Source organism: Fusarium mangiferae (assembly GCF_900044065.1).
Source record: "Fusarium mangiferae strain MRC7560 genome assembly, contig: FMAN_scaffold002, whole genome shotgun sequence".
Classification (NCBI taxonomy): domain Eukaryota; kingdom Fungi; phylum Ascomycota; class Sordariomycetes; order Hypocreales; family Nectriaceae; genus Fusarium; species Fusarium mangiferae.
In genome coordinates, this window is record NW_024573922.1 from 1,250,873 (window position 1) to 1,272,623 (window position 21,751).

General features: G+C 48.0%; 11 protein-coding genes across 11 annotated transcripts; 4 read left to right on the plus strand and 7 right to left on the minus strand.

Annotated features, from left to right (window-relative positions):
• Nucleotides 1–553: 553 nt before the first annotated feature.
• Nucleotides 554–1,358, minus strand: FMAN_06284 (uncharacterized protein; the record flags this gene model as incomplete). Its single annotated transcript, XM_041826956.1, has 2 exons — nucleotides 554–1,005; nucleotides 1,064–1,358. 2 exons carry the CDS (start codon nucleotides 1,356–1,358, stop codon nucleotides 554–556), a joined length of 747 nt encoding a protein of 248 aa, XP_041677966.1.
• A 2,202-nt stretch (nucleotides 1,359–3,560) lies between these two features.
• FMAN_06283 (uncharacterized protein) lies at nucleotides 3,561–4,086 on the minus strand (the record flags this gene model as incomplete). Its single annotated transcript, XM_041826957.1, has 2 exons — nucleotides 3,561–3,960; nucleotides 4,010–4,086. The coding sequence occupies 2 exons, from the start codon at nucleotides 4,084–4,086 to the stop codon at nucleotides 3,561–3,563; spliced, it is 477 nt and encodes a 158-aa protein (XP_041677967.1).
• Nucleotides 4,087–4,940: 854 nt separating this feature from the next.
• On the plus strand, nucleotides 4,941–5,500 carry FMAN_06282 (uncharacterized protein; the record flags this gene model as incomplete). The annotated part of the gene is made up of 4 exons (XM_041826958.1): nucleotides 4,941–4,987; nucleotides 5,043–5,167; nucleotides 5,223–5,305; nucleotides 5,354–5,500. 4 exons carry the CDS (start codon nucleotides 4,941–4,943, stop codon nucleotides 5,498–5,500), a joined length of 402 nt encoding a protein of 133 aa, XP_041677968.1.
• A 284-nt stretch (nucleotides 5,501–5,784) lies between these two features.
• Nucleotides 5,785–7,471, minus strand: FMAN_06281 (uncharacterized protein; the record flags this gene model as incomplete). The annotated part of the gene is made up of 5 exons (XM_041826959.1): nucleotides 5,785–6,650; nucleotides 6,699–6,869; nucleotides 6,915–7,029; nucleotides 7,092–7,273; nucleotides 7,327–7,471. The coding sequence occupies 5 exons, from the start codon at nucleotides 7,469–7,471 to the stop codon at nucleotides 5,785–5,787; spliced, it is 1,479 nt and encodes a 492-aa protein (XP_041677969.1).
• Nucleotides 7,472–8,037: 566 nt separating this feature from the next.
• On the plus strand, nucleotides 8,038–9,078 carry FMAN_06280 (uncharacterized protein; the record flags this gene model as incomplete). Its single annotated transcript, XM_041826960.1, has 1 exon — nucleotides 8,038–9,078. One exon carries the CDS (start codon nucleotides 8,038–8,040, stop codon nucleotides 9,076–9,078), a length of 1,041 nt encoding a protein of 346 aa, XP_041677970.1.
• Nucleotides 9,079–9,387: 309 nt separating this feature from the next.
• On the minus strand, nucleotides 9,388–10,200 carry FMAN_06279 (uncharacterized protein; the record flags this gene model as incomplete). The annotated part of the gene is made up of 2 exons (XM_041826961.1): nucleotides 9,388–9,958; nucleotides 10,031–10,200. 2 exons carry the CDS (start codon nucleotides 10,198–10,200, stop codon nucleotides 9,388–9,390), a joined length of 741 nt encoding a protein of 246 aa, XP_041677971.1.
• Nucleotides 10,201–10,679: 479 nt separating this feature from the next.
• Nucleotides 10,680–11,733, minus strand: FMAN_06278 (uncharacterized protein; the record flags this gene model as incomplete). Its single annotated transcript, XM_041826962.1, has 2 exons — nucleotides 10,680–11,626; nucleotides 11,679–11,733. 2 exons carry the CDS (start codon nucleotides 11,731–11,733, stop codon nucleotides 10,680–10,682), a joined length of 1,002 nt encoding a protein of 333 aa, XP_041677972.1.
• A 385-nt stretch (nucleotides 11,734–12,118) lies between these two features.
• FMAN_06277 (uncharacterized protein) lies at nucleotides 12,119–14,215 on the minus strand (the record flags this gene model as incomplete). Its single annotated transcript, XM_041826963.1, has 1 exon — nucleotides 12,119–14,215. One exon carries the CDS (start codon nucleotides 14,213–14,215, stop codon nucleotides 12,119–12,121), a length of 2,097 nt encoding a protein of 698 aa, XP_041677973.1.
• A 2,103-nt stretch (nucleotides 14,216–16,318) lies between these two features.
• FMAN_06276 (uncharacterized protein) lies at nucleotides 16,319–17,504 on the plus strand (the record flags this gene model as incomplete). Its single annotated transcript, XM_041826964.1, has 2 exons — nucleotides 16,319–16,455; nucleotides 16,505–17,504. 2 exons carry the CDS (start codon nucleotides 16,319–16,321, stop codon nucleotides 17,502–17,504), a joined length of 1,137 nt encoding a protein of 378 aa, XP_041677974.1.
• Nucleotides 17,505–18,207: 703 nt separating this feature from the next.
• On the plus strand, nucleotides 18,208–19,584 carry FMAN_16047 (uncharacterized protein; the record flags this gene model as incomplete). The annotated part of the gene is made up of 1 exon (XM_041826966.1): nucleotides 18,208–19,584. One exon carries the CDS (start codon nucleotides 18,208–18,210, stop codon nucleotides 19,582–19,584), a length of 1,377 nt encoding a protein of 458 aa, XP_041677975.1.
• An 81-nt stretch (nucleotides 19,585–19,665) lies between these two features.
• Nucleotides 19,666–21,146, minus strand: FMAN_06275 (uncharacterized protein; the record flags this gene model as incomplete). The annotated part of the gene is made up of 4 exons (XM_041826967.1): nucleotides 19,666–19,856; nucleotides 19,906–19,953; nucleotides 20,004–20,924; nucleotides 20,975–21,146. 4 exons carry the CDS (start codon nucleotides 21,144–21,146, stop codon nucleotides 19,666–19,668), a joined length of 1,332 nt encoding a protein of 443 aa, XP_041677976.1.
• Between the last annotated feature and the right edge of the window lie 605 nt (nucleotides 21,147–21,751).

Genomic DNA, 21,751 nt, shown 5'->3' on the forward strand with positions numbered 1-21,751 from the left:
AGTCGGACGCGATAATTAGTAGACCCAACAAGAAGCCGCCTTTTACTACGAAACGTGAATGGCCAACCTACCTAGGTAATTACCAAGGCACCGCAGAATAATGCAGACCTCTGGAGAGCGACTGCAGTTGATGAAAGTTCTGAACTGCTGGTCGTTCAGACAGACCAGATGAAGCTGCGTAAGCCTTGACGGCGATTGGCGAAAAGTTGCTGATTATGCGCTGTCATGCATACGCAAAATGCATGATTGAGCCCTGAAATTTAGTACAGTCACGCACGGTCCACCACTGTATTTTTGCTGACACTGATTGTGGATTTGGGACTGTAATCGTATTGAGATCGTGGCTCGTTGGTAAGTACATAAGAAAATACCTGTTCTATGGCGATCCATATAATAAACTTCAAACAAAAATCTTGCTGTCCCTCATCTAGGCGTGAGACTTTCGGCGGGTATCATCATCAACAGCAGAGGGAGTCTTGGGGCCACCAAAGCTAAACATGTCCAAGAACGAGCTCCGCCTCTCGCCAGTGGCACCCTGACCCTGGTCCAGCGACTAACGCCTGCTCCCGGCGGGCGATGCCTTCTTAGCCCCTCCCCAAAAGTCCATGATGGAGCTCCTCCTCTGCTCGAGGGGCTTGGGGGGAGTGCAGACCATGATCTGCAGCTCGAGGTTCTCAATGTCGTTGTCGGTCTCGACCTTTGTGCGGCCGCAGTTGGAGAAGCTGGTGCCCGAGTAGAAGACGTAGCCACTGAAGGGGCTGGCGAGGGCTGCAACAACGGCGCCCTTCTGACGCGCTACCTGCAGGGTTTGCTTGGAGAGCGTCTTGGCGTACCCTTGGCGCTTGTGGTGGGGATGCGTGATGACGGCATGGAGGAACATAACTTGGTCGTAGCGGGCGAGGTACGTCTGCTGAGTCTGCGTGATGCCTGATTGCAGTGCGGCAATTCTCTTTGCCGTCTTGCTTGTGCTCTCGCCGTTGCTGGGGTCTTCCGACAGTCCAAACACTGTAAAATTTAAGGTTAGCGAATTTTCATCACCGAAACGAGCAGAAAAGTGGGTTACCTCGCTGGATCTGTTCGGTGATGCCCTTTCCATCGTCTTCGTTCTGGTGAAGCGACTGGATAATCGCAAGGGACACGGGGTCGTGAGTCTTGGGAGCATCGACTACGTAGCAATGCCAATTCTTGCTGTTGTCGTCAATGATCCTCTTCAGAACCGTCTCGACATGATTTGAGGCGGCTTCTGAACGGCCTGCTGAGGGGTAGCAGTACAGCCAGACAGAATCATTTGACAGCCCGCTGAGGATGATCTCCTTCAACGCGGGGATGTCTTGTTGCGTAGCGATACGGACACCCATAACTGATACGTTGATCAATACAAAAAATATGTAATAAGAGTGGTTGTCGTGTTCAAGTTTGGTTGGAATGAAGAAACACCAAAGGTCAAGACAGTGAAAAGGCTTGAGGATCAGCCAGCTTTCATAGTCGGTATAAATTTTTCACCCGCCGCCCGGCAGTAAAAAAGAGTCCAAGTGGGCTTTCTGAGGTTAGAGCCACGCAACGTCACACGCAAAGTGAATTCTAATCATGAGCCGATGCCAAGCCAAGCAACATGAGATCATAGCGGTGTCTGTCCAGGCCAAGTATTGGCCCTCCAGTACGACGAGGCGCTGGCGGCCTCTCCTCCTCCCCACAGCGATCGCCTCATAGCGTAAGGTATGCCAAGTCTGGCAATTCCGCCTTAGCCGTACTCATTTAAACATTTTAAGCTTAATCGACAAGGTTAAACAACGTCTGATGCTCATGTTTTGATGCTCATCGTATGAGACGAATTACTGGTATCAGGTATAAATATGAGATGATGTTTCTTGGTATTTGAGGGAAAAAGCAAATGGTTATCGAGATTCGAGCGCCGAGATACAGGGATCTTTTGTGATCTGATGAGGAGATGGATTTTCGGAAAGAATGCAACCTACGACATGCAGTACAACCTGTGCCTGGTTTTGCTCTTATCGTACAGCGCAGTTGTCGCTTGTCGGCGCTGTACATGTCAGCAGTAAAAATAATACCGGGAACAGCCGAGGCATTAACGTGCACCGTAACGCACTGCTGAGAAGAGTTCAGATCTTCTTTCGTTCGAGGCAAGGCCCAACCATCATGTCATGGTTAGTAATACTTGTTTCACGACATGTGACGTTCAATACCCAATCATGGAGCATGTGCGGCAAAAATTATGGCCTCTTCGCTAACAATTCAGCACTAGAACTAGAGCTTTTCGCGGAAGCCTTTGAACTCTTGATATGCACCCCGCAACAACATTGCGGGGAGAATAGCTAAGCACGGCACTACCCATCCCCGGATCAAGAGACAGATACCCGATGAATACTATCTCTTAGCCTTTTCAGTTGTGGGGGTTCTGATTATTTAAGAAGTCGAGTGATAAGGCATACACCGTGATTGGTTCGTGATAGCTACGAGGTCTAGGCATGACGGAGGTTGAACCACTTGGGGCAATTGTGAGGCGGATGCCTGAGCTGATGCGATATCCGCCTCTGAACCAACGAGCCGCAAAACGACAGACTGCCGTTCGACTAAGTACTCAGACATGAGGTGGCCTCCAATTCCGTTGGCTCTAGAGAATTTTTTTGTTACGCTTCCATCAGCCCATGGCCAGCACGAAGAGCGTCGCAACTCTCTTGGCACCGTTAGGAGTCAATCGAACCATGCTCCACATGGGGCTTCATCACGCAGACAGGTTTTCGGTATAGTAGTTACTAATTACTTATCTTTCACGGCTCTCTTCTCTAACCCTGAGCGTCACATCTCGATTTAATGTACCTGAAGATTTGACTGCAGTAAACTCCATGGAACAATGCCCCGTGGCAATTTTCGAGCACATCTGTGTGATTGGTGTCGTTAGCTCCATCATCAACGGCGAGGACCTCGGCACCATCCGGTATCGCATCCTCAATATCCGGCGCTCGTTCCAAGTCACTCATCGGTTGAAACCACCTTTTCAATTGTTACCCGTTAGCGTTGGGTACTTCTCTTCCTCTTCTGCTATAAGGCGTAGATCCTTTTGCTGCTTTTGGTTAAGTTCATCGTGTTGTTTCGTTATTGCCTCATAAGCTTTTTCCAGTTTTAGCTGTATGGACTGCTTGTTTTGGCATTCATTAGATGGCACTTGCTATCACGACCAAAACTTTCTTCCTCAGTTTCGTTCTGCTTTCACCCGTTTAGCTAGAGATCTCAGCTCCTAAATCATGAAACCGTCTTAGTGGCGGAAGGATACAAGAAGTAGCACACAGGCGAGTCAATCGAAAATCCGACATTCTACATTAGTATCTACGCCCGATAATTGCCCCCCCTCCCGGCTTTGTGTCAGCCCGGGCCGGTCGCTTCTGCATTTGCTAATACGTGTAAGTTTCGAAATATCGTAGCATGCGACGAGAGGCTGTCATGAAAGTTCACTCAGACTAAACCTAGCAAATAGTTGCCTCGTTATATACGGGATGTATATCAACATATGTATAACGTTACAAAGAACTTCCAAAGTCTACTCAGCTGCACCAGTTTAAAGAATGTTGTATCTCCTGACCCCTGTCGTTCACGACACCGTCACTCACCACACCCATCCAGGACCCCGTCACTGCATTCCAGAAGATTTGGGCAGTAGCTCTTCCCCAAGGTCGAACGATGCTCAGCATAGAGGCATACTCGTTGGAGCCACCAGTTGCCTGAGGGTTACTCAGAATCCAACCTAGATTCACTTGCTCTGGAACAATAGAGACACGTCCGTTGGAGTCGGTCTGCACAAAAACATTCAAGATAAGGTCGGTTGCTTGAGCCAGGGTAACGATCCAGTTGACCCTTACTCTCTGCTGCCTAAATTGTCGCTTCTCAAGGCCAAAACGGTCTGATCTAGGATGCGCGGCATTTGCTGAGAGATCAGACCCAAGCCTAATTGTGGTTAGCAAAGGGGCTGAGTGCGAAGTATTTTTATACGGACTCTTCAGAGGAAATGGTTCGTCCTGACACAGGGACAGATGCCGCGGCAAACCACAAAATATATAGATCAGGCCTCATATTGTCCGAGGATAAGGGTGGATTTGATGTTGATTGCTGACTTGGAAGTTTGCGTACTCAAGAAAGTTGTGCAACCAGGAGGATGAGCCGATATTTATATGATTTTGCAGACTCATAACTTCAGATCAACAGACTTTGCAGCTCTTAGCCCTGCGCCCGCCAATTTCTCATCTCAAATGTACTTTGAATGGCCCGGATGGTTCGGATATCTTGTCTACCATCTCGCAGTTGCTCATTGGCCATCAAAGTTTCACGATTCACTGGTTTAATACGAGGTTTTCATTTGAAGTAGTTAAAACTTTATGGCTTCTACGCTTCGAGAAGAGGCAATAATTTACAGCCACGTTGGCTCGGAGTTCTGTGTTGCCGAGTCTGTCAGTGCGCATCTTGATAAGCACCTAATTGTCCTGGCATTATTGGTCAATTGATACTACATTAGCCCAGGTCACACCTAGAATTTGTGTTTTACTTTCCTTAGCGGGAAACTATACATGGTTGTCTCTGTAGACAGTATCAGTCCCATTAGGGAAATTTCCTCTTTCGTCCGCGTATAGCAAGTGTTGAAGTTCTCCTTCGTCGTCGTATAGCATGTGTTTAAGTTTAGGCCGCATACACGAGCAAACAAGGATTATAAACCCTACAGGGGTATTACTATAATGCAAAAACTGCCGATTACAAATCTTGTCAGTGCTCGGCACTTAGCCTGTTTGTTGTTCCAGAACGTCAATGGTAGCTTGTTTATAACTAAAGAAGTATTTATATTCATCTAAGCCCCAAATCTTTCTTTAGAATAATTCCATCCTTTCTTGCAATTCTCAAATAAGTACGAAGCCAACTTTGTTCAACCAACCACCATGATGCTACCTACAAAGGAATTGGCCTTGGCTATGAACTGTTTCTTGTAAGTAATGCTCTAAACCAAGCTGAAATATTTCCTACTTACATGTATAAATCAGATCACTTGCCGCTGCGGCTAGTTACGACTACTGCGCCTGCCAGACAAAAACAGACGGGGCTCTCGACGATACCAAAACATCGCTCGTTGCTAGGTCATGCGGTGACTCTTACAGCTTTGTCTACGGTCAGTTCAAGAAACTTCTTCGTTATGTACTATAGTGTTTAACTGTTTGCGGCAGGTCCAGCAAGTTATGATGCGACATCCAAACAGCCCTGGCTTAGACGTAACAGCGGTCCTGGGCCAAGATTTCAAGGACTTTTTGTGCGTGTATAACTTTGAATACTGACCTGTCTTCTAATATTGTGGTAGCTACAAAGTATTTTTGGCAAGATCGACGGAAACTTGTTCTATGATCTATGTAAGGATGCTGGGGCTAAAGACAGTTCGTGTTTCAATTGTGCAAGGTTCCAGCAGAATGGCCCAAGTCAGGGTGGAACATTCCAGTGCACTGAGTGAGGTAATAAAAGAAGGTAGATGCTCTTTAGTCTCTTATCTGTAGCGCCAAGAGAGTCCATGACGATCAGGGGATTGATGATAATTTTAGGTCTTATTACAAGGGATTAGTTGACTGGATGTGATCGTTTTTGGTGTGCTTCGACCTGAATGTCAAAGGGACAGGCTTAGGTTAGGCTTAGGGTAAAGCAGCAGTTACCTTAGGTAGTAAGTAGGAGAGAAAAACCCGTAAGTTGATAGTCACATTACTTATTGGCTTGTTTTATAATCAATCGACGTCAGCCCATCTACAGTGTATAGACATACTCGGTTCCGCACTGCCACTTCTCAGCAAGCAGCCTTGTTTCACTACCACTCAGAGTACCCTCATGCTGAAGATCATGCTCTCTCGCCCTCTTCAGCTTCTTGTTTCTCCGAGCCAGGAAGAATCTCAGAATAGTCGCCATAGCGACACAAAGACCGCTAAAAGCTACGTTGGCAATATTCGCCTGCCAATATCGGGGACCTTGAGAGGAAGGGTAGAAGTAAGATGCGTAGATAGACGCAAGATTAGAACCAGCGTTAACCACGGCATATGAGATAGCGCGCTTTGTCGATGGACGTGGTAAAGACGAAGATACCCAGGACAAGATGCAACCGAAGGATCCGTAGACTGACATCATCATGAATGTCGAGATATATCGAGCTGCCGTGTTGAGAGTCACAGCTGAGATGATAAACCCAATGCTGCAGAAGATCTGCGGCCAAACAACATGTAACCATCGCTCATTTACACGATCGCTATGCCAAGAGTTCGTGATACCCAGCGCCGCCGCAAAGACATACGGTGGCGCAGAAAGCAGAAGAGTGATAGTCGAGCTATAACCCAGCGTCTTGACAATAGTAGGGAAGAAGTTTGTAAAGGCTGCCGCTGTGTTGAGACCAAGCTGCATGATCCATATCATGTAAAGAGCAGGATCAGTGAAGGCCATTCTAGCACCCTCCCAAGCTGACACATCGGCTCGATCATCTTCCTTACTGGCATCTTCGGCCATACGAAGAACTGCGATGCGGCGCTCTTCATCGCTGAGCCAGGCGGTTGTTGCTGGGTAGTCTGGGACGACGAAGTATGTGACAATCGCTGCGGGATAAGTAGCGCAGCCTTCGATGATGACTAGACCGTTGTTAGTCGGGACGTATAAGGTTAGAGAGGTTGACATACAGAGCCATCGCCAGTTGGCTAAGCCAGCTTTACCGTCCATACCGGCCATGATGGCGCTTCCGAGAAGGCCACCAAATGCACCGGCCATCTGACCAGCTGCATAGAGAACCGAGATACGAACTGCGAGTTCTTTCTTGGTATACCATGAACTAAACAGGAACAGGGCGCCAGCTGATTCAGTCAGTTCAATACATATCATCAAAGCGATCAACTTACGAAAGAACGGTGCCTCCACAAATCCTAGGATGAACCTCAACGCAATCATGCCATGATAGCTCTGTACAGCACCCGTGCAAGCACTAACAGTAGCCCAACAGACCATGATACAAGGCTACCAATACAAGTTAGCATCACGAATTCTCCTGCCTGCTACACGCTTGACTCGTCACGTACCAAGAAGATCGACGGTCGCATCTTGTTTAGGATCATGTTAGTGGGTACCTGAGTCAGGATGTAACCCACGAAAAAGATGCTGATGACGGTGTTGTACTGCTCGGCCACAAGACCGATGTCTTCTTCAAAATTACCAAGACGGGCGGTCGCGATGTTATTTCTGTCAAGGTAATTGAGAATATCTTCAAAGGACATGTCAGCTGTTGTTGATGTGATCCAGGCAGTCAGTACTCACAGAGAAGCATCATCAGTGGCATCATTCTCTTGTCGATTCTTCGAACGAGAGCTTTCTCTTTGGTGCCGCGGTCCTCGATGTGAGCTGTCTCTCCACCAAGAGTCTCCAGATGGAGTTCCTCGCCTGTCTCTTTGACATCAGCCATGATGACAGACAACTGGTAATAAAATGATTACAAAATTACGCTGATAAATAACGCAATTGAGAGATCTCTTCAGGTATATTTATTGACCTGTTCAATCTGCCCAGACTAGCCTTCGCATTTCTTGCCGAGATTTCTATGACTAGAACCTGGGGTATGGGGGAGATAGTCTGGGGAAACCAAGACAAGCGGGGAAATAAACCTTGCAACGTAACCCCATGAATCATGTAGATCTTCGACTCGAACCAATCCAAGAACATTCCGAGCCGTTATCCGATGAGTGAGATGCACTAGAAGGGCCGTTTGTCGCGTGTAGCCGAGCCGACGAGATGAACGCTTTGTATTGGTGATGGTCATGTAGTAATGGCGACATCCGACTTGCACGGGAGGAGATAGTGGGAAGTGAGACGCGGGGAATATGGAGAGCTCGGAGCGAAGATCGACTTTGACCCACAGATGACTGTTACCTTCTTGTGTTGGTGTCGTTTATATACCTTCTTTGACAAAACACGGGAAGACTCTTTAGCACCATATCCCAACCTTCAGACATTGAGTCTTCAGATCTCACCATGCCTTCAGCCGATAAGCCTATAATCCTCCATATCGGAGACCCAATCAAGTACAACCATGATCTCTACAAGCAACTCGAGTCCAAATTCACCATCATCCGCCCCTCAGCGGAAGAACGCCAACGAGGTCCTTTCCTCGAAGCTCTCCGCCAGAACAAATGGGGCGATTTTCAAGCTGTCATGCGGCCCTTTTGGGTCACAGGCGGGGAGATGGGACGCTGGGACAAAGAGCTGATTCCACTCCTGCCCATATCCATGAAGGTCTACGCATCAGCTGGTGCTGGATATGACTGGGCTGACGTTGACATCATGGCCGAAAACGGTATCCTCTATTGCAACGGAGCAGCTGCTTCGACAGAGGCTGTTTCTGACATGGCCCTTTACCATATTATCTCTGTCTTTAGGAATATGCAGTGGAGTAATATGGCTGCGAGAGGCAGTGAAGAGGAATTTCGAGATGCACATGCTCATACGCAACTTACAGCATTCAACCCTCGCGGTCATACGCTGGGGGTGATTGGTCTTGGAAACATTGGCTACCAGATTGCTCTCAAGACTTACAAGGCTCTCGGTATGCGCATTGCATATTACGACCCCTTCCCCAAATCCCCAGAGCAAGAAGCAGCTATCGAAGCAACAAACTACCCCAAGCTAGAAGACATGCTCGCCATCGCCGACTGCATCGTCATAGCTGCACCAGGCGCAGGCGGGAAGAAGATCCTCGGTCGGGAGGAAATTTCGAAGATGAAAAAAGGATCACGGCTGGTGAATGTTGCGCGTGGGAGTTTGGTAGACGAAGAGGCTGTGGCTGACGCTATGGATTCAGGACATTTGGTTGCCGTTGGCTTGGATGTATTTGAGGATGAGCCAAGACCGAATCCGAGGTTGAAGAAGATGAGGAATGCGACTTTGACGTGTCATACTGCTGGTGGTGCACTTGATACGTCGATTGGGTTTGAGAGGCTGGCTATAGAGAATGTTATAGCGGTTCTAGAGGGCAGGGATGCTATTACGCCAGTAAACAAGTACCTATTTAAGTAAAGTAGCTAAAAGGAGGTAGTTATATAAGTACTACTATTAAAATATTACTATCTATATAATACTGTTAAAACAATACTATTTATATAATACTATTAAAATAATACTATTAAAAAAATACTATAAAAATAATACTATAAAAATAATACTATAAGAATAATACTATAAAAATAATACTATAAAAATAATACTATAAAAATAATACTATAAAAATAATACTATAAAAATAATACTATAAAAATAATACTATAAAAATAATACTAAATATTTTAAATTAAGTTTATCTTATTAAGATTTTACAAGCTTGGACTATTAATCCTTCTTCTGCATCCAAGGAACGCAAGCCTCGTAAATTGCCTTAAAACCAGGATATATAGCACAGCGCTGAAAGATCTCTTCATCAATAGTTCTCGCCGATTGGAGCGAGGCAGCGATGAAGAAATCAGTGTAACTCGGTTTCTCACCCAGTAGGAATGGCCCTTTGTCCTTGTTCGTCAACATCAAATCACTCAGCTCGCTCATCTTGTCGGCAACGCCTTGCCAGGTCTTCTCCTCTTTCTCTGGGTCCATCAAGTCTTCCAGCTTACATCCCATTCGAGCTTCATTCTTGGCTCGGAAATACCCTTGAGCTCGTGGCGACAGGATGAGGTTCTCGCGTGGTGTGACGGAGATGCGGAATGCAGGACCGACGGCGCCGCGGGCCTTGGTTTCAATCTCGCGACCGAGCTCAGAGCTCAAGGGGAGTGGAGGGTCTGGATAGACTGACTCGAGAAATTCGGCGATGGCGGGTGAGTTCATGATGTATCTACCAGTGGGGACATGGTGGATTGTTGGGACTGTGTAACGAGGGGAACCTGAGCTGGAATCGTGAGACTCCAGGCCGCTGGTTTTCGTTTGTCAGCTTGTGACACAAGCGGATCAAGGAGCTTATTGATTCAATCGTCGATTGACTTACAGCTCCTCCAGTTTTGGCTCAATATCGGGGAATTCGAGGAAGATGGTCTGGTAAGGAATGTTCTTGTAGTTGAGCATCAAGCGGATCTTCCAAACGACGGGCGAGAAGCATGTGTTCTTGATACATGCAAGATCGTACAAGATAATCTCAGGCTGTCTGTCGGTGGCCATTGTGGTGCAGTTGATCCAGGATGTCGAAGTTGAGGAGCGAGGAATTGTTGATTTCGCCTGGGGTTTGAAGGATGACGTTGCATAAAATATGTTGGGAGGAGAGTTGCCTGGAGCTCAGTCGTGCTATAATTAGTAGCATTTCTGCTGCTGTGTAAATGCGGTGGCAACGAACCAGTCACATTCGCCATGTCATCCCGTCCTAGCCGAAACTAAGCTATGTGAGGAATAGCCGGTAAATTGAGTGAAGCGATAACAAAGTGAAACAAATGTTGAGGTTCACAGACGCTGGATGCAGAACATAGCATAGCGTAATCATCGCTCTCACTGATACAGCAGTTTGCGTTGATTTCAAGGATCTTACTAGACACTGTGTGCTTTTACTAATATGTATGACTATCTATGTAGAGAACAGATACTACCTAGAGTAACACAGCAACTGTAGAAATAATTTTGAGTTCAAAATCGTAAGCACCCAGGACTTAGTTCATCCACCGCTCAAGCCACTTGAGGATCGCTTCAGGGTGACGTTGAAAGTGTAGGTAACCGTCCCATCTTCGAGTCGTCCCATTAATCCAGAAAAGCTCCTTATCCTTAGCAGGAATGGCATCAAAGACATCCTGAACATCCGACCAATGAGTCGCAAGATCATTGCGAACCTGGAACATGTATGTCGGGATTTTGACGTTCCTGGTCCAAGGGATAGGAGAGTACTCTTCCAGGCGAAGAGATATTCTCCAGTAGACCATATCGTCTAGTTCTTTGAGGTAGTCAAGGTCGATACCAGCAGCTTGAAGAGTTACCCGACTTCTCATGTTGGCTGGGATCGGCTGAGGAAAGACAATGGTCCGGATGTCTTTAAATTCTTCAGGGTGTTTTCCCATGGCGAAAAAGGTTGCGCTTCCCCCCATGCATCTTGAAAATAGGCCGATAGTCATGTCTTTGGTGTCATTGCGCTCACGGACATAGCGAAGGGCACCAATGACATCGCAAGATTCATAACGTCCTCCAGAGTAGAGAACATTATTGCCCCTCCCACTCATGCCGTAGTTTCGGAAGTCATGGGTAAGCACGTTAAATCCAGCGTCGTGAAGGATCTTGTAGTCGGGGATGAAATTAACGTCAATGTTGTTTCCCAATGGAGCAGTCAACGAGTTCCATGGTTCAATATGGGATGGAAGGCCAGCCCTGTTGAAAAGACGAGGATGATTCATGATGATGATCTTTTTGGATCCATTGCATGGGAAGAACCATCCTTCTAGAGACACGCCGTCCTCTGATGGGAATGTCACGGTTTCGTACTCAAGGTTCAGCTCGTCGGGGCGATGGTACAGAGGTGCTTCGGGCCAGATCCGGAATCCATCGGCTATTCCTTCAAGGAACTCCATGATCTCGGGCTCGGTCATGTTACGAGCAGTGTTGTTTTGGGCTGGAGTCTGTTAGTACCAAAGCTTTGGATAGTTACAAGTACTGAAGCTTGCCTTGCACCAGCGACAGTAGCGCTGCAGCAGCAATGGAGAAAATGGTTCGACGCATGTTGAATATAGTGAAAATGGCGAAGAAGGTGACGAGTTTGTGTTAGTCTGTGGCTTCCCATGGCAGCAAGAGAATCGAAAAGCATTTATACAAGACTTGAATCCCAGTATAGCAAGTACATTGTACGCTTGATTGGCCGATATACCAAGACCGTGCAGAGGCTCAGCTCTGCGGATAGCAAGCTGACAGCTCCTCACACTTATTCCGCGGAGATGTCCACGGAGATGATCACCGACACCAATCTTACGCGGCATAGACAAGATCATCATACACTAACAAGGATCGAAAATAAGCATAAGCAGGCTCATATTCTTCTATCTATATATAAAAAACAATACAAAAGACTAGGTAATACTATTTTAGAGTACAGGTATCAAGCGCTCTCTTACAACTTCGCCTTAGGACCACTGCCATTCTTACGGAACAGCACATCTGACTCAGGATAAGGATCAAACACAATGTCGTTGACAGGGTTGACCTCGGAAGCACGATGGAACAAGTCCTCGTAGACCTTGCCGTCGTGACGACCAAGGGCACTGTCAAGTTGCCAATCAGGGAATGACCAAGCATCGACAAGTCTCACGGCGTGAGGTCGGATCTCATCGAGTAGGGAGAGTGTTCGCTTTGTGCGAGCGAGTTGGATTTGGCGAACTGTTGTGGCGGCGCTGGTAAAGAACTCGGAGGCGGAGCTCTGGAGGTTATGCAGAGCGAAGAGCTCAAAGAGCTTGTGCATGATGGCGAGGGTGTTGGGGTCGAGGGACTTCTTGGTGGCTTCGTCTTGGAGAGCTTCGTGGAAGTTCTTGACGACTTGGTACTGAGCATATGCGGTGGACAGGCGCCAGAAGTCAATGAGGAGGCTGTTCCAGGATTGCTTTTCCTCATCACGGTGCTTAAGAGCCTCAAAGGTCAGGAAAGACACACGCCATGCGAAAGCATCAACGAGGTCTTGATCGCTGTCGAGAACGTCGAAAGCAGCACCAATGTCCTGTCGGCGGATGAACTCCTTGAAGATACGAGAGATACCGTTATCGGGAGCCTTGCCGGCAAGGACAGCGCGGGCTGACTTGAGGAGATATCGGGCGACTTGCTGGGTAAGCATGTAGTTGTCACCCTCCCATGTGACAGTAGGAAGATAATCAGCGTACCAGCTGCCAATACCGGAGAAGGCGGAGTAGCCGTGGCCACCACAAGCGCGACGGCAGACTTCCAGACCCTCAGCAGCGGTGGTGGAAGCAAAGGCCTTGAGGGAGCAGGAGATGGCGTGGAGATCAGCAAGGTGATCGCTGCCGGGGCTGAGCTCCTCAGGACCAGGCTTGCGCTTAGCGTCGCCAGCATCACGGCGTTGAGCCATGCGCTTCTGGTTGGCGTTGTAGAGGTTAATCATAGCGCGGCCAGTGAAGAACAGCGCATATGAAGAAGCCAGAAGAGGGAGAAGACGGTGCTGAACCATTGTGTAGTTGAGAACCTGGTTCTCACCAGTCTCGCTAGCATCAGCATCACGGTCCTGGAACTGTCGGCGAACAGCGCAGTAACGCGTAGCGATAGTGACACCACGAGCAAGAACGGACCCGGACTGGAAGACGATGGATGATCGGATGAAAGTCAAGGTTCCGTAAATGAGAGCTGGATTTGAGGGGCGGATGTACTTTCCGGTCTCGGGGTCAACACCAGAGAAGCGGTTCAGCATGTTGACGTGAGGAATCTTGACATTATTGAAGAGCAGGAAGCCGTTGTCCATGGTGTTGTAACCGAACTTGGGACCGATATCTCCAACGTGGATATCGGGAAGAGGCTCATGGGTCTTCATGTCGCGAATGGGGACGACGAAGGGATGAGGACCGTAAGGCTTGCCGTTGAGGATAAGCTGCGCGACGACGACAGCGTGGTTGGCAGCCTTGCCCAGAGAACCAATCCACCACTTTGAGGCTGTGAGGTGAGGGGAGTGAATAGTAAAGGTCTTGTCCTCGTGGTTCCAAGTAGCAGTGGTCTCAAGACCTCGAACATTAGAACCGTGACCCAATTCAGTTTGGGCGTAGCATCCGATGATCTCATAGTTTCTCGCCTTCTCAAGGAACAGCTTATGCTGCGCTGGTGTACCCTGCTCCTCAAGCGTCTTCAAGAACATAGTGGCATGAAGACCATAAGGCGTAGGTTCGCTGATGAGATCGTTGGCAGCGTGGTGCTCCTCATCATTCCAGTTGTGCTTGACAGATAATCTCCTCAAAGCCTTACCTCTAGCAAGCGCAGCCTCAAGTCTATCTGTTCGCCCCCTGAAGTAGTTCTGCTCCTTGTCAAAAACAGGATCAGCCTGGAGAAGCTTGAGAATCTTGTCGTTCCTCTGGAGGACTTCTTTTGTGAAGAGGAACTCTGCCAGTTGGTCCACGTTGATGTCAGACTTGGCGCGTTCTTGGGCCAGAAGCTCTGACCCCTGGGGGCCGGAGGGCTTGAGGGCCTTGACCCAGTCTGGATTTTGCGGAGGCATTGTTGGTGTGGATGTGGTTTTACCCCGGATTTTGGTGAGAGGGAGGAGGAGAGGTTGATGATGGAATGTTTAGATTAAGGGGAGTTTGAACTTTATGGGGCGTCGCTCGGTCCAAGCGATGTCGGAAAATCGATGAGGCTAAGACTTGGATACCTCGGCTCTTTTAAAAAGTGGACCATGACGACGACGCTATTAGAGGGTGCCTCGGTATGTCGGTAGCTGATAGATGATGAAAGAAGTCATGATAACGTGCAATATTAGATTTTGTGGTCTGAAGTATACCAGAATGTTTGTTCCTGTTTTCTTGTAATTTCTGTCCCTTCTGTGCTTGAACTGTGCCGCGATCTCGTCTCCAAACGATGGTCACAATGAGGCCGAGAACGGCATAAAGTCCGACGGACATTCCGCATATTTATTCTTCCCGATCCGATCAGATAAGATAACAAGCCGAGGTTCTGCATGAGATGGGGTCCGGGGTACTCCAGATGATAGATGGGGTTTCGATCCGACTTGCTCGTGACAGGAAATAGCAGGTGATCAGACCATGACCCTTTAGCTCAACGCTTTGCATGAGTCCGTCCAACGCCTGAGATATTTTTCGCTGTTCTAGACCATCACGCAAGAAATGGAGAAACTAATTTCGGTGGAGTCTAGAACACGTTGGCCTTGCCCCTGACCGCCGCGAGGACAGCTCTACAGGGTAAGGCGAAGCTTTATGCTTTGCTCCGAAACAACATTAGAGCTGGTCTCATACCATGAAGCCAGAACAATACTTGATGGGAAAAACATAATCACGTATGATAGTATAATGGCATATCTTATCTCAAAACCTAAAACAGTGACCTTTGTGTCCCTCGTCTATGTTCTTTGCTATTTTTACGATAACGTACGACATGTATTACATACCAGCGGCATTCCTTCAAGCATTTCATCCTGTCTTGTTCAGGTGATGGACCCGGCTCTAATTAGTTTCTTTATCTTGAGATGATATCAAAATCTCCGGTTCCACGAGATCTCACAGAGAATGAAGCTGGCATGACTTGCTTCAACAGCCCAAGTGAGCCAGGCCGAAACTGGAAATGAAAGAGCGAGATCGAGACGCGTCAAATTACATCACGACGTTGCATATCAGAGATGACGTAGCCGTAGAGTCTTTTCCAAGCATCCCTTTCACAGACTGACACGACGCATTCCGCGGGCGGACCAATCTCTAATAAGCTTTCGTATAAATAAATCCAAAGCCGTGACAGCCATGATGTGCTACATGGGTCGCCCCACTTGGGCGAACTTAGCGATTTACGAGCACAGCCCTGCAGGTTCATCACAGGCGAAGGAGAAGGATCATTTCTTCTTCCATGTCGACGAGAGAAGCTTTATGATACTGTTACTTAAAGTTAAATATCAAATATACTCAGAGACGTGACGTACAAGCCCAATTGCCGACGGAAAACTGGCGCTCCGACCGAGTGCAATGCAACTCCGGGTCCGAGTCGGAGGTCAAAGTTCCAAACGTCGAGGGCGTTGTGCCGAATTCCCGGGAGCTGCACCAACAAAACATGATTCTAACGTGTCTAGTGTGAGCAGCTTGAAACAGAAACCTCCGGGAGTACTCGTCTAAACCACGTTGTCTCAGCTGAGGCTCAAGTACCTTTTCCAAAACTCCCTGATGTTTATTCTGCTGCCTCGAATCCTCCCATCCGCTGTTGACGCGTCCAGCAAACTCAATCACCAACGACAAAAAAGCCACCTCCATGGCCCCTATCCCGTCACATAAACCGTGCCGTGCTTACGCTTGTCAAAAGGCGCAGCCGTATAACGGTAGCGCCAAAATGGCACTATCGTGACATGAGAAAACCCGCGGCGTTGTAGGTCCAGAACGTGTCTCGACCAATCTCGGTCGCTTCTATTGGTGGAAGCGTAAACCTGCCCACCGCAACTAACCTGGTCGGGTAGCACCCGAGAAAAAGTGCCTAACCACTAAATCCCTTGAAACTCGGTAGCGCTGTTGAGATGGGCGTGGTGGGTATAATTATTACCCCGTTGGACCCCTCTTTTTCGTTCCTCGGATTTGAGAGACTGTAGACTCTGCGCGAGGGATATATCATGGAGTCGAGGCTTACTTACAATGATGCGAGTTCGTCGGAGGAGGTTATCGTGAGGAGACATCCTCCCAGGGTCATTTTTGTGCGACACATCAGGACGAATTGGCTCAAGTATGCTACGGGTTTGTTGCTCATACTGTAAGTCATTCGCCAAACATTTTCAGGGTCCTTGCTCATGGGTCTGCAGGTCCATCAGCCAGTTAATCTACATCACCCGCCTCGGCACGGGAATGGTCCGTATACCAAACGATCCCTACGATTTACGATTCGGCCACCTCAGTCACGACAGTCCTGAAATCTGGGACGATAACCATCAATCATTCCTCCGAAGCGCTCGTCCTGTACCGATCCACTCGCACAATGATTACACACGGCATATCCCACTATTTGAAGCCCTCGGCTCTGGGTGTATCAGCATCGAAGCAGATGTTCATCTACGACATGGCAACCTTTTCGTTGCGCATTCGCGATTGAGCGTGAATCCTCACCGAACGTTACAGGGCTTGTACCTGAAGCCCCTACAGCGCATGTTGGAGGCACGGAACGCTGGAGTGAAGATTGATGACTGGCAAGGCTTTTTCGAACTGGCACCCAAGCAAACCGTCACGCTCCTCGTTGATCTCAAAACAGCTGGCCCAGAAACGTTCGATGCGTTAAACGCCCAGCTCCAGCCTTTGAGAGACCTCGGCTACTTGACATACTGGAACGGCACAGAGAGAATCATCCGACCTCTCACTGTAGTCGGAACCGGAAACACTCCATTCGAGTCCGTTCTGGCTATGAACTCTACACATCGCGACATTTTCTGGGACGCCAAGCTTGAGCGTCTCGTCTCAATGGACGATGACTTCTCAACAAACCCTCCTACCTACAAATTCAACCGCTCCAACTCATACTTTGCATCAACGAGATTTGAGAACGCTATTCTCTACAGATCAAACTTCCAGCGCGTTCTGGATACACCGCCGTCAAGAGAACTTGACATGGCGTTGACGCAGATTGAGCAGGCCAAGGCTCGTGGCCTGTTGGCGCGGTACTGGGATACGCCTTCAAAGCCACCGAATGTGAGGGATATCGCCTGGAGGGTGTTGATAGACAATGGTATTGGAATCCTTAATATGGATGATATGGGGCTTGTGAGAGGGAGAGCTAGAGGTTGGGGTGCTTTGGGCCGTGATTATCTTTGACGTAGCGAATTGTTTTATACCATGTTATGATAGATTATACATTAACCTTCCGATTTTTACGTTGTTGGTTGCTTCGACCCATCATGTTTTCACCAAGAGACATCTTCTCTTCAGCTGGCCACATGCCCCTGCCGACTCCGTGCATCCTTTGGACTAGCTACTCTAGACCAATTACACGAGTATCATTATGATTGGTAGACAACACTTAGCAGCTGCCAAAACCGTAACCCTGTTGTCGTCCGTGCTTGGCTGCGCCACGGCCAAAGGTCTTCCCGCGGGACCCTTGTCCGACCGTCAGCGTGAATGACTGCCAGCAATCTCACGACTTTCAGCATACTCCACTGCCAACATCCTCCCATACGCCGCTTCTTTTGAGAGGTTATATTGATTGATAGTTAAAGCTTATGATATCTCAACGAGATATATCAAGCCAACACACTGAAAAATACCAATTAACTTTAGGCTTCTAAAGGCAATATACATATAGCCTCCACAAAGATAAGTCTCCTAATTAAAATCAGAATAATATGCTTTTATGATGACTTAATCAGTAACCTTATTGGCAGCTGCTGGGGTATAAGAAGCCTTAATCTCCCAGACGTGGCCACTGACGAAGTCACACGTGGCATAAATAAACACAGTCAAAATCACATCAAGTTCCCTCGAAGAGGGTTGAGAGGTTATATCTTTCACATATTATACAATGCCTCAGAGTCATTCAGAAATCTTCAACCGAGGGGCTAACGTTGCAGGGCCATCCTCATTCACCCTGTTCCCCTCACTTCCAGCAGAGATACGAGTTTCAATATGGACATGGGCTCTCCGACACCAAAGAATCATCAAGATATTTCTCCGTTCGCACGCCGGATTTTGCGGAAACCGTACTAGGAATGGTATTCACTTTCCTCCGCTAGAACCTGGGAGGGATGATCCTACGTACTATCCAGTTGTCGACGGCCACCGACTCCTCAGCAAGCTTCTCAGAGTCAATACAGAATCCAGAGAGGCAGTGCTGTCTTTTCATAGGGTTCACATCCCCTGCTGGTTTGCGGACAGAGAAGACAATTATGGCCTCTGGACTTCTGGAACGACCTATATCAACCCTGAATATGACTTTCTTCATATACAGGAGGACACGATGGCTACCGTGGAATTTGTGTGCGATTTAAAGATAAAGCATGATCCACGTAACGTTGGTATCAGAAATCTTGCACTTTGTAGCAATCAGCTGGGAGGACGTCCATCCGGTCTCCATGCAATGAGGCCAGCCGATATTGAATCCTCAAAGATGAGGATATTCAGAGAAATCATCAGTGGTCTTGATGAGGTTTGGTTGATTTCTATCCAGGAATCCATTCGGCAGCTGATTGGTGGTGAAAATGAATGGCCAGCAGTCCGCAAGACGTTCTTCGAAAGGTCAGTTCCCATTCACGCTACGCCACACAGCTTCGAGCGTATTGGGCTTGATCCTCGCACTGTCGAAGACGATCTGAGCCACCTTCACGTCCGCAATCCCAAGCGTTTATATGACTCATGGCTGCAAGTTTTAGAAAGGATAGAAGTAAAGCCATGTGAAGAACGATACCGTCTTTTACTTGCATTCAATCCTCGTCGAACGATATGTAACCTCAGGGACGCCGAGGATTGGTTGCAATGGGAAGGTAATGGATGGGTGGCAAAGCCTGGAAGTACATGGCCTTCTCAGGAACCACAAATAGAGAGAGTTGCTTCAGAACCCACAGAATCTCGGGATGAAGACATAACCAAGGCTGTGAGGCCAGCCTTTGGCTTTTGGCTTTTCCCGGTCGATGCATTCTGTGATGCGAATAAAACCGGAGAGCCACAGGGTTATATCACAACGTTTGATGTCAGGAAACATCGGCCTGAGCTGGCGCTTCTCCTCCTAAATGAAGGAGACACGGATCGGAATGTGTCGGCAGAGGTTGTGGCTCGTAATAATATCATCTTGGAGCCTCGGTTACTAAGATTGTCGCAACGAAGGCGAGCACCATTGTATGACCCGGGCTTAGAAGTTCCTGTTCCGTGGACTGATATAAGAAACTCGAGTCAAGAGCAATGATGTGAAACTCAAGCTTAATCTATTCATACGCCATTTTAATGTCTAAAGCTGTCTCTTTTCCGATGTATCCCTATAGCCGTTTTAAATTTCGGTCTTGATTCCAAACCAGTTTCCCACCAGGACGGCCCGTGATGCAAACAAGCAGCCCAGGCCTAGAGCTAAAACTCCCATCAGAAAGCCGCTCAGAGCTTGAGTTCCCATCTTGTCTATCATTGTGCCGCTACTTGGAATGGCAATAAGTAAAGAGAAGCTGATGACGAAATTCATGGTTCCTGCAAGCTGATTAGCGAGGCAATATCTAAAACAAGCCGGGGCTCATACCGTAATATCGTCCGTAATCTTTTGGCTCGCATGTCTTGCCGACACATACTAAAATTGTTAGCGATGCTTTTCTTCTCATCACTGGAGACGACTCTTACCTGGAGTTATAGATAAGAAACCCCCGGAACAAAAACCCCAGATACCTGTGAACACGTAGAGCACGACGCTGTTGTCGCCAAAGGGGACAAAGAGTGTACCCATAAAGACCAACGTCAATGCCATCATAAATATCAAAACATTGTAATGGCCTAGCTTGTCACCAATCAAGCCCGGTATGACACGACCGAAAGCCGAAGCACCGCCGATGATTGAGACCAGGGTGTAGCCAGTTTCGGCCGTCAAACCAGCCTGGATCGCAAAAGTCGGCAACAGGCCACCGATTCCATAAAGAACGAACTGAGTAGCGAAGAACATTACACAAACCAGCGTAAAAGCCACAGACCGGAAGGCAGAGAAGTTGAGAAGAGAGAGACCGCCTTTCTTGGCTATCGGCATGTTGACGAGCTTGACAAGCCGACGGTAAGGAATGAAGCAGATTGTTCCAAGAGTGAAGATACCGAGAATGACGAAGGCAAGTATTCTCATTGACCAGCTCCAGCCCAGCTTTGGGAGCAGTGATCGAAGCATAATGGGGAAGATGACTGTTCCGGTCGATGAACCAGTGAGGGCTATTCCGATAGCGAAACCGCGCTTCCGTGAAAAGAGCTTTGCGACCACTGCTACGGGGATAGTGCCAGCAATAGCAGTCGATAGCCCACCGAAAATTCCAAAGCACAGCATAAAGTGCCAGTACTTTTTGCACTCAGCTAGCAGAACGAACATAATAACGATGCCGCCTCCCCCAACAATGCTCATAGCGAAAGGACCGCGCTGGTCAAGAAAAGAGCCAACTTGAATGGCAACTAGCATTGATACAAACATGTACATGCCGGGGATCCAGCCAATATCGCCGGCTGAGTAATCGGAGAGCTGATTTAACTCGAGGTAAGATTGGAACGTTCCGACAGACTGCATCATGCCTAGAAGATGTGAATGACGGGTAATAGGGCTGAAGTGGCGCTGGACTTACCATATGTGGGCATCAAAAACAAAAAGCTTCCAAAGACACATACCCAAGCTGCGAAACTCTTCTCAATGTCAACAACCGCTGATTCGTTGTCCAACACAGAGGGCGCATTCGCTGTGGCGGTCTGTGGCTCACTCGCCGCCGTCGCTTCGGCAGTCTTTTCCGGCGAAGACATGGTCGCTTGTCTTGACTTCCTCACCAACTACACTGTAACTCACAGTACAGTAAATCTCGAAAGAAAAGGCCTGATTTTGCCAAGAAAGGATTGAAAATGAGAAACGGTGGAAAAAAAGACTGATGTCGGATACACGATCCGACGCCGGGTATTGCACCCCAAAATGTGATTAACCCAAAAAGGTGCATCAGAATCGCAGGTCTCCGCGATCGCACTCCACTTTGGTAGATTCATCATCGGAGATTACAAATGCATTTCTGGGCAGGGTAACCGTTTCTGTCATAGGAGGGCGTTCTTTTCGCGGAGTGCATGAACGTGCCTTGGCAAAGCGATATTCACCGACGAAAGTCAGATACTGTTAATGTATTATTTATCTTGCACTAACGTACATGATAAGCGAGTGTTACAAACAAGCGAGTGTTACAAAAATCTTAACCCTTGAGACAGGAATCGTCATGAGAACACAACAAATCACGCAATCAAGTAAAACTAATCGCTTTCCTCTTCTCCAGACATCGAAACAACTATTTGACACGTTCTCGCATTATGCCCTACCTTGCCGCACGTTCCACAGTTCCTTTCCTTTACTTGCGCCGACCTTCTTT